The sequence below is a fragment of the Syngnathus scovelli genome, chromosome 18, assembly GCF_024217435.2.
Source record: "Syngnathus scovelli strain Florida chromosome 18, RoL_Ssco_1.2, whole genome shotgun sequence".
In the NCBI taxonomy this organism is placed as follows: domain Eukaryota; kingdom Metazoa; phylum Chordata; class Actinopteri; order Syngnathiformes; family Syngnathidae; genus Syngnathus; species Syngnathus scovelli.
The window spans coordinates 7,999,497-8,010,318 of NC_090864.1; the positions used below are offsets into that span (position 1 = coordinate 7,999,497).

The window sequence follows — 10,822 nt, forward strand, 5'->3', positions numbered from 1 at the left end:
CAATTCATGGATTTGACCTATTTAATGTTTGCGTCGGAAAACATTCAACCACATTTGTAGTTCACCGATCAAAACTGACCATCATTATTTTTTTAATATACTCTTATATTGGGGTTTACAATAAATCAAGTCAAGTCAAGTCAAGTCAAGTCAAGTCAAGTCTAGTCTAGTCTAGTCTAGTCTAGTCTAGTCTAGTCTAGTCTAGTCTAGTCAAGTCAAGTCAAGTCAAGTCCAGTCAAGACTAGTTAAGTCAAGTCAAGTCAAGTCAAGTTTATTTATATCGCCCTAAATCACAAACAATAAATGTCTTACCACAGTAGAAGTGTTTCTGGACACTTGGTGGAGATATTGTTCTATTTTAAAGACTTCTTGTTGCACTCACTCAATTGATTTCCTCCTAAAAAACACACACAGAAGGACTGCAGCTGTAAAGAAGGATTTACAGGGGCCACCTCGCCTGTCCTCCCAGCAGTAGGCTGATTGGAGGGGCCGGCTGTGTTTGTTAAGGTAATGGGCCCTAGGTGAGCTAATTCACAGGGTACACGCTCCACGCTCTGTCACCTCGGCAGCACCTCCATCGGGGGACGGGGGGGAGCTGAGGGATTGGCTGTCCGAGCTCTCCCCCAAATCCCCTCAGCCTTGCTCCATCTACTTCAGCTCCACCTGAAAGTGATTAACCGGGGCCAGCCATGAGCAAACAAGCCCCATATGGAGTGTCTATAGGCTGGAGCCTGGGGAGCCTTCCTCCACCTCTTTGCAGAAAAAGAGGCCTGAGCAAACACGGCTAATGAAGTCTTAACAAGCAGCCCGGGGTTAGTGCGAGCCCGCTAAATGCCACCGAGGCTCTTGGAATTGTGTCCGGCAGATTGGCTAAATCTCCTCCAAGCTTTTCCCTTTACAAGATAAACTCGCATTAGCATATCTCCATCTCGACATCTCATATGGACTCGGAACAGGGAAGCGGTCACACTTGATGGGTTTCCTCTCGGAACACTTGATTACGCCGGCGTTTAAACGGAACGCATTAACTTGGCTTCCTGATGTTCATTGAGGATTTTATTCATTGGTCACACATCCTTCTCAAAGCTTTGGTGCCGGCTCATATTCTCTCACAGCATGAGGCCGGCGAGAGATGAGCAGATATGGTATCGTCATTGCGCTGCCCTTACTTTTTCCTGCCTTAACACATAATGAGAGATTTCACACCATTCACCGCGTGCACAAACAAGCACTCACACAAACCTCCGTAGAGCTCGGCTGAACTCTTGTCTCCCGGCCAATAACGGTGCTCTCGGCTCATTTAATCAAGCTGTGCCGTCCAACTGAGCTCGACTCTGGGCTATTGCTTTCATTCAGTGGGTCAAGGCTGTAAAAATAGCTCCTTCACATCATAAAGATCGGGCTGCAAACCAAACATCAGCAACTCTGCATACTGGACCTTGCACACAATGTCAATATTGTTTTGTGATATTACAAAACCGACTTGACTATCTGCATCATTTTGCACTGGACCTCATTTACATCAGATTTGTCACTGTTTTCAGAAAAAGTCATTAGTCTAGTAGAGCAGAGATAATTAGATAACAGCAGATAATGGAATGACAATTAAGTGATGGCAGAAATAACACCAAATAGATGTTAGTACAACAGAGGGATCATCTGCTTCATGCACTAAGCGCGTTAACACAGCTTTGGGTTGGTCTGTTTTAGTTTGCTCTGCTGCTTGCTCTCTGCCGCGCGCAATTACGCCTCCCGTGGAGCTCTATGCAAGCGTTAAACGAAACATTAGCACCTCATTTGAAAAATAAAACAGCTTTTCTCAAGGACAGACAGCACCCTGGGTAGTCCTACCATGCGCAAATTAACCAATTTAGAAAACTGGCCTCTCGCTCGCACTCACGCACAGAAGAGAAACAATACTGTAATCTTATTCTGCAGCTTTTAAATACGTATGTTGCATTTAAAGTGATTCAATTAAATTGCTATTTTAACACAAACCATCCCAACATGTTGCAGAAATCCATAACTTTTGAATCAATTAATCTTAGGGATTGCAAAATGGCATTTTGATGAATATAATTTTCATTATACTGCATAAAACAACCTGCATGTTTTGTCAATTGATTTAACTTTAGCAATTAGTCTCAATTAATAAATTGTCTTTGTAAAACAAAATGTTATCGAACTAATGAGATTAAGAGCATCATGTTATTGGTGGTCAGTGTCAACAGTAATTTCAGTACAACCTTGAATGACTTCACCTTGGCTCCGCCCCTTCTCCTTTGTGATTGGACTAGCTCATTTAGGGGCGTGTCCCGCCAGCCTCTTGTGTATATATCCACCTCTTCGTCTGCAAGCCACTGATTTACATGAGAACCAATAATAAAGGAGTAACAAACGCGCTGAATGTGTTTCCGCACAAGGCGAAGACGCACGTTTTTTCTGACAGCAGAGGATTTCTGTGTCTTTTTTTTTAAAACGGACTGGAGAAAGCATTGACAGAAGACGGTGGATTCTCCTCTTCTCAGCCATCTTGACTGCTTCTGCTCGCCGCACTGAAGGCTTGCTACATTCAAAGTAAACATAGCCGTGCACGCCACTCGCAACTCCATGCAAGCTCCACGGAGACGCGAGATGGGCTCGCTGCGTGAAATCTGACCGGACTGAAAGCCGGGAGGGGGTGGTGGTGGAGGATTTACGGCAGTATTTGGATCAGGAAAAAGGAGACCAGACGCACCACTGCTTGGAGAGATGGAGCCCGACCTGTTTGGGATTTACCTGCTCCTCTCTCTCGCCCTCCTGCCTAGATCCAGCTGCACGACCGCTAAGGAAATCACATGTCAAGAAATAGCCGTGCCGCTGTGTAAAGGTATCGGCTACAATTACACCTACATGCCCAACCAATTCAACCACGACACGCAAGATGAAGCAGGACTAGAAGTCCACCAATTCTGGCCTCTGGTGGAGATCCAATGCTCGCCCGATCTCAAGTTCTTTTTGTGCAGCATGTACACGCCGATTTGTCTGGAGGACTACAAAAAGCCGCTGCCTCCTTGCAGGAGCGTGTGTGAAAGAGCTCGGGCTGGTTGCGCGCCCCTCATGAGGCAGTATGGCTTTCCATGGCCGGACCGGATGAAATGTGACCTGCTCCCGGTACTCGGCAACCCAGACACGCTTTGCATGGACTATAACAGAACAGACTCGACCACCGTGTCACCCGTACTCCCTAAACCCACTAACCATCCCGCCAAGGGTTTCAACCCACCTAAGATGAAACCAGGTAGACCCAGTCCGCCTCGGAAGTACAAGCCGGCTGCGGGTGCCTGCGATCCGGGTTGCAAGTGCTTGGAGCCGATGGTTCCGGTAAACACGGAACGCCATCCGTTATACAACCGGGTGAAAACTGGCCAGATTACCAACTGCGCCGTGCCTTGCCACAGTCCGTATTTCACCCACGACGAGAGGGCTTTTACAGCTTTCTGGATCGGACTTTGGTCCGTGCTGTGTTTTGTGTCAACTTTTGCCACAGTTGCCACCTTCCTCATAGACATGGAGCGCTTCAAGTATCCAGAGAGGCCCATCATCTTCCTCTCCGCCTGCTACATGTTCGTGTCCATCGGCTACATCGTCAGACTCATCGCCGGGCACGAGAAAGTTGCCTGCAGCAGGGACTTGGACGTGGAGCACATCCACTACGAGACTACGGGACCGGCACTGTGCACGGTGGTCTTCCTTCTTATTTACTTCTTTGGCATGGCCAGCTCCATCTGGTGGGTCATCTTGTCTCTCACTTGGTTCCTGGCAGCTGGGATGAAGTGGGGCAACGAAGCCATCGCCAGTTATTCCCAGTACTTCCATTTGGCGGCTTGGCTCATCCCCAGCATGAAGTCCATAGCGGTTCTGGCTCTGAGTTCTGTGGACGGGGACTCGGTGGCCGGGATCTGCTACGTGGGGAACCAGAACCTGGACAACCTGCGTGGCTTTGTCCTAGCTCCTCTGGTGATTTATTTATTCATAGGCACCATGTTCCTTTTGGCCGGATTTGTGTCTCTGTTCAGGATCCGCAACGTCATCAAGCAAGGCGGCACCAAGACTGATAAACTGGAAAGGCTCATGATTCGAATCGGTGTCTTCACGGTGCTCTACACGGTTCCGGCCACTATCATAGTGGCGTGTTATTTCTACGAGCAGCACAATCGGCAGAACTGGGAAATAAGCCACAACTGCTCCAACTGTTTACACGAGAGGGACCGAAGCAGGCCGGACTATGCCGTCTTTATGCTCAAGTACTTCATGTGCCTTCTAGTGGGCATCACATCCGGAGTGTGGATCTGGTCCGGCAAAACTTTAGACTCTTGGAGGACTTTCTGCACCAGGTGCTGTTGGGGCAGCAAAGCCACGAGCGGCTCCATGTACAGCGACGTGAGCACGGGACTGACGTGGAGGTCAGGCACGGCCAGCTCTGTGTCTTGCCCAAAGCAGATGCCATTGTCGCAGGTTTGAATACAACAAAAACAAAAAGCAGCTTAGGTGGACTGCTAATTGTTTGGGAGATAACCCATCACACCCTGTCTTAAGACATTTGCATTGTAATGAACTGCTGCTGAGGTGCTGCCCTCCTTTCTCCTCAAACTGTGGGGAGAACTTTGAAACAATGTCCAGGCATTCACACAGGTTTAATTCCTCCCTGTTTATATGGATTAGAGGCTCATCTCCTATTTTTGGGGGGCATTACTTGTTGTAGCCAGTAACAAACTTCATACAAAGCATTTTTTTTTTTTTATTAAATATTTTGTATCTCGTGCCAGATAATGCTGAAATGTCAATCATGTTAAATATGGTTTAAATTAAGCCTTAATAGTGCCCTGGGGTTTTTCTTTTTTTTTTTTTAAAGGGGATTTCATTTTGTTTCAAAAATGTATTTATATACTGTAAAGCTCATGTAAATTTGTGTATAAAAAAAGAAAAGTTTATAACTATTGTATATTTGTAAAAAGTGTAGATGTCTTTTTTGTGGGAGAGCAAAAAAAAATATGACTTCTATTTTGACAATAAAACATTTGATAAATTTAAAGAAAATTATCTTTGTTTTTTTTGTGTGTGTCTCACTGAGCATGCGTGTTTTGTGGTCATCATTTTTGAAGGACGGCAGCTTTTCAGGGTGGAAGCCCTTTTAACTGTCCGAAAAGTGGTAATTAGAGGCAGGGGTTGAGTTGGAGCATCTCCATAATTGTTAAAGTCCCCTTCACATGCCTGCAGAAGCCTGCTTTCTTAATTTAGTAAAAGGGGGGACCGGTTGAATGGCGTCTAAATGCAGGGAACGGACCCTTTTCATCTGCACAAACTTTGATCTTTCTTTTCTAACGGCGCCGAATAAAGGTGGTGTGTGTTAGGAGTGTCCGTCTGATGTGCCAAGGTTCCCCTAAACGTCCCCATTTGGAAGCTTTGATGGGCATTCTACATTTGAAAAAGCATCCCTTGCTTCTTGGGCGATCGTCAGGACTGAAACCTGCCAGTGGCCTTGGATCTTGTGTGAGGTTTTTTTTTTTTTTCCCCCCTTCTCCTTTTCTGCGGGTCTGAATTGAAACATCTCTCCATCGGGCTCAAGCTGTGTCAGCGAGTGCAGGGGCCTTGACGTGAATGATTGTGAAATTGCAAAGAAAGAGCCACAGGTGGTCTGTTCACATGATCTCACATCTTAGGAGTGTCTAATTGAGGTCTTTTTGCAACAAATGTATCTTGTTTTGGTCTTAATTAAGCCGCTGAGCTTTTACAATAACCGGGTTTAAAAATGGTGACAATGTTGTGGCAGAAAAAAACTTTCATAATATCATGCACAATATAATCCAAACAGAAATCTTAAATTACAGCATTCCACCATACTCACATTTTCCATCCACCTTACACATTGTTTTTTTCTGGCCTTTACCTCAAACAGCTCTGCCAATTAAAACACCAGCTTTTAGCACCATCTAGTGGTCAAAGAGCGGTTGTACAGGTTTAAGTCTGCTGTAAAACTTCACATTCATTTGCAAAAAGTTCCCTCATTGCCATAAATCTGTCCACCTCGGAAGCATGCAGGGTCTTGCAGTTGCACATAGTGTGTAATTATCAAAAAACTAGGCTTCCTACTCTGATTTGAAAAGACTTGTAGGAACATTTTACAAGGGAAAGTTCCAGACCATATTTTTGTTGCTGGCTCTATTTAGTCATTCTTTTGCAGAGGAAACTAAAATTTGTTAAATTAACAGAACAATCGTGTTAGAATAGCTGCAGTGATCAAAATTTCAAACAAATCTACACTTTAATGTCAAACAGCCTTGATATGACTTTTAGTTTTGAAACGTGGGAGTCAAAGTTATATTTGAGTGGCAAGTAAAAAAACCCTAAATCAAATACATATCAGAGACCTCTGAGTTAGGTGACCTTTCTATATTAATGTTGGAACTTCCTGACCTTTAAGCTCAGACACTTATTCCCAGTTGACTATTTCAAAATACCAGATGTTGGGAAAATAAAGCATTTAAAGGTCGTTTAGACTGCATTGAAACTTAGACTTTTGGTCAACATTTTTTCTCTAAATTGAGGCTTTACTTGCACTGTTTTCCCTTTAGTTCCCTATTTTTAACTTTAAAAGATACAAAAAGCAAGGTTGCAAATTAACCTTTTGCATGTATTATGTATAAAAAGTAAATAAAATCGTCCCAAATCACTTAAAATATTTTAAAACAATGAAGCAGAGAATCTGAATGAGTCAAAGTGGCATAATTTTCATATTTAATGACTACAATACAATTCTATTAATCGTAGTTCATAACATTGTCCGCGGGAGGGCGCTATTGCTACATAACATCCCCTTAACGTGCATTAATGGCACATTTGATTTCTATTGCCTCCAAAGCGTTTCACTTTTGTCTTCCTTTTATATTAACGATTAACTTATATCCTCACTATGTATACACATACACCAAATAACGAAATATACAACAAACAATAAAATGTGTCAAAGGCTCAAAGGCCAGATTTGTGCTAGTAATTGTTGCTGTGTTTCAATGGAGGTTCTTAGCTGGTTAATCTGTCTCTGCTTATATTAATGACATAATTTGCATTAAAAAAAATTGCAATACTCTCAGAAACACCCCAACAGCCCACAATATGACAATAACATAGAATTATTTGAAAAGTTAGTACAATACCAAAGAACAGATGAAAATTCAGAGTATAATTTCACATTTTGTGTTTCTAGAGTTGCTAAAAAATCACCATCTGCAACAAAACCTTGCAATATAGGCCCCCAAAATAAAGTGCAACAAAAATACATATGTAACCGGCGTATGTATATTATATTTATGCACGTCTCATTTGAGTCTAACACTGAATGCACCATAAGATTGCACAATTGTTAAGACATGAAAAATTTAGCAGGATATTATGGATGTTCTTTTTGAAGCTTCGCAGTGGCTAAGAACTGGTTGCATGATGTGATAAGAAGATTTAAGTAACAACTCTTATTGAACAAGGATATATATCGGTCCAAACCAATTCTTAAATTGGCTTATGGAAAAAGAAAGGAAGCTTGGGGTCTCAATACAAGAAGGTGCGGCATAGCCACACCTGTTACAGCCTGTGGTCACTCCCGTCCTGTGCGAGTCAAAAGGCCGAGCATTGTGAGATCCAGGAAGCCCGAAGCTTTTTGTTATCACTTTCCCAAAGAGACGGCGAGAGAACAAAGATCAGGAGATATCAGTTTACACAAAGACGACTCTCCGGGCTGAATGAAACGCGTGCTCGCTACTGATTTACTACGGGAGCCTCCACCCACGTCAGCATCAAGCAGATGAGTCTGTCAAACACTGACTTTCTTTGAGACTAAAAATCTTTGATCGGTAGATCTCCCAGAGGGCAACCGAGGTCCTTTTGCTGCGCTCTATTTCTAGTAATGTTGTTAGCTGCCCTGAAATAGAGTGACAAGCTGTCTTCCATAAATAAAGAAATGTTATGACCTTCAACTCCTGACAGACTATGCTCACTTTAATTAGTACTGGAACCTTAGTTAACCCTTGACTTCCAAATTCAACGTATTCCGTGACCAAACTAGATTTACTCGCATGTTAAAATTAATTAAAAAGGTTGAAATGAATATATTTGAGCTTCCATAAAAACAAATTTTTAAATTAGAAAAATAACCCCATATTCTATAATAAGTTTTAGCTTACTAAACTTAGCATCATGCTAACTTTGCAGCTTTTTATTTCCCATATCTGAAGCTTACTCGTCAGTCAAGTAACCACTGTAAAAGTCAAACAACAAAAGATGGACACAAAAGCTCCTGACGTGAACTTTGACCCCGAGCACACGAGCCGCCCCAAGGTGGAATCACAGGGTAAGGGTATACGGGAGAGGTCATGACCTTTTGTGGTCAGGATTGGTAGAAACAGGTGAGCTGTACTTTTAGATAAACTCAAGGTCAAAGTGCGCCCCACCCAATGAAGCTTAAGGCTCGCACATCTTCCCTTCCACGATTTGGGCGGGGTGTTGTTCTTCTTGACACGAGATATTGTTGTTTTGCATCAAAGAGAATCAAAGACAAGGTCCGAGGCAACGCCATCTGTTGGCAGTGTGAGGTAGGACAGCGATCGAGGGATCCAACAGTTGTTGCCACTATGGAAAGCTAGATCTCCAGTTGCTCTCACATTTTAATAACTTGCAAAAGTCACACCCACTCAGATCTTTTCTCCTGACCTTCATCGTCAGACCGTTCCGCACCGTTGCCCAGCTCCACCAAATCGTACTGACCAATCGTCTTCGTACTGGCTCCTGTTGCTACGGGCTCACCTCTTGTGGGTGACAGGGCAGGGTGAAGCCCAAAGTCCTGCCTGGGGGGTGGTTGAGGTTTAAGCCTGCTGCGTTTATTAACACGAATAGCTTTGGGGGTCCTACTGGGCTCTAGGTGACACAACGCCTCCTCTCGGGAAGGAGAGTAGCCATTATTTTTATTGCTATTGCTTCGTAAAGGTTCAGAACGGGCAGAAGTTGCATCTTGAATTATTCCGAGTGGCCTCGCTTGATAAGAACTCCTACTGCCTTGCCTCTTCCGGAAACTCCCTCTTTGACCAGTTTCTATTTCCAGACAATCCAAGGAAGAATTCGGATCAGGGGTTCCCAGGAAATGCTCCTCATCAACACGCTCCATCAACTTTCTTTGACTCTTCTGCCTCACGGAGCGCTTGATAGCACAAATGAAATCCAGAGCGTTTAAAAAAAGCGACAAGGCGGCCACGCCGAGCATAAAATTAAGCATCACGGTCTTCTCGGTGGGTCTGGAGATGTAGCAGTCCACCTGAGTGGTACACGGCGGGTGCTGGCATAAAAATCTCCTCGGGATATAGAATCCAAAGAGGTAGTAGTGTGCCGCTCCAAATCCTGCCTCCAGAAAAGTCCGGAACACCAACTGAAACATATATGCACCCGAAAAGCATCGGATCAACCCTCGTGGAGATTTTTTTTGGACCGAGATCTCTTGTTGGATCTTGTAAATGGTTTCACCTGGGTCCAAGGAGCTTTTTGTTACACTGAGGCCACATTTATGGATCACATAGATAGTAAAGACCACGTAGGGCAGACTTAAGGTGACAAGTTGCACCAGCCAGAAACGAAAAAGAGATATCGGGGAAAAGATATCGTAACACACGTTAGCACAGCCCGGTTGAATCGTGTTGCATACAAATCGTTCCTGCTCATCCTGGTAGAGAGGATAACCGGCCAGGAGGAGGATGAAGACACGGAGAAAGATCATCACCGCCAGCCACACTTTTCCTGAAGTCAAAACATTGTAGGATTACAAGTGTGTTGAAATTTCAGGGTAAAAATTTCAACTCACCTATCAAGGTGATGCTTTGATTCATAGAGATAAAGATGATTTCGGATGGACTGGATCCCGCCATGTTCGGTCCAAAAAGTTTTGGGCCTTAAGTCTCCTTGTAAGACCTCAGCATTTGTCACCTTTTATGTTCTTGAAGGAAGAACATTTGATTGGATCTACCCAACAGGAAGTATATTCAAAGGTACGGTAGTTTAAATCCAACATGATCTATTGAGAGTTTATCCTCCTGGACTGCTCTCCCTGAGTTCCCCGCAAGACAACTGGCAGTCCTCAGACAACAGAAGACGGGAGCGAGCCCCATTGTGGATCTATTCTTAACACGCTTGCAAAGGCACGTCGCTGTCCTGCGTGGCATTGCGGAGATATTTTGGGGGCCGCAGGACGTCCTTACAGGAAGACAACAGACTTCCAGGGTTACAAGTTCTAAATACAAACTGAATGCCAAGTAGGTTCAAAGTAGGAAAGGCATAAGAGTCGGTAAATGAAGCGAGAATAATTTGAAGGAGAAATACAACAATCTCGGCAAGGTGCTGTAGTAAGATCGCCCACCTGTTCCTGTTCCTGCAGCTGTTGCTAATTTCCCAACTGAAAGGATGAACACAAACAAGACCCCCTCACCCACCCCTATTCATTTCACCAGCGACATCCATTTGGCATAAACATGATTGAAAAATATTGTTCAGACTAAAAGGAGATGAAATAATTTAGAATCTTTCATGAAATGGTTTGATCAGTTTCCACTTTAAACAGAAGGGAACGGTAGTTTGGGTTTAATGCAACTTTTTATACTTTAATTCTTGCACAGGGTTTCAGATGGCTTGCGGTATTTCATATAATAGCAGCAAACAAAGGAATAATTGACAAAAAGATTAGAAGGGCAAACAAGACCAAATGGTTGACAGGCGAGATAATAATTCATTGCTGATGACGTAAAGAGCA

The 10,822-nt window shown here is 43.8% G+C and overlaps 2 protein-coding genes across 2 annotated transcripts; one reads left to right on the forward strand and one right to left on the reverse strand.

Annotated features, from left to right (window-relative positions):
- Window positions 1-2,349: 2,349 nt before the first annotated feature.
- Window positions 2,350-5,079, forward strand: fzd8a (frizzled class receptor 8a). The gene has a single exon (XM_049749141.2). The coding sequence runs from the start codon at window positions 2,752-2,754 to the stop codon at window positions 4,501-4,503; it is 1,752 nt and encodes a 583-aa protein (XP_049605098.1). The 5' UTR covers window positions 2,350-2,751; the 3' UTR covers window positions 4,504-5,079.
- Window positions 4,731-10,791, reverse strand: gjd4 (gap junction protein delta 4). The gene is made up of 2 exons (XM_049749149.2): window positions 9,881-10,791; window positions 4,731-9,816 (listed from the first exon to the last, which is right to left on the reverse strand). The coding sequence occupies exons 1-2, from the start codon at window positions 9,942-9,944 to the stop codon at window positions 8,714-8,716; spliced, it is 1,167 nt and encodes a 388-aa protein (XP_049605106.1). The 5' UTR covers window positions 9,945-10,791; the 3' UTR covers window positions 4,731-8,713.
- Window positions 10,792-10,822: the final 31 nt, after the last annotated feature.

Excerpts from the sequence above, each read along its gene's own strand:
- fzd8a (XM_049749141.2), top strand. The coding sequence starts at position 2,752 with ATGGAGCCCGACCTGTTTGGGATTTACCTGCTCCTCTCTCTCGCCCTC.
- gjd4 (XM_049749149.2), bottom strand. The coding sequence starts at position 9,944 with ATGGCGGGATCCAGTCCATCCGAAATCATCTTTATCTCTATGAATCAA. Across the intron at positions 9,817-9,880 it reads TCAAAGCATCACCTTGATAG|GAAAAGTGTGGCTGGCGGTG; the intron begins GTGAGTTGAAAT and ends TTTTGACTTCAG.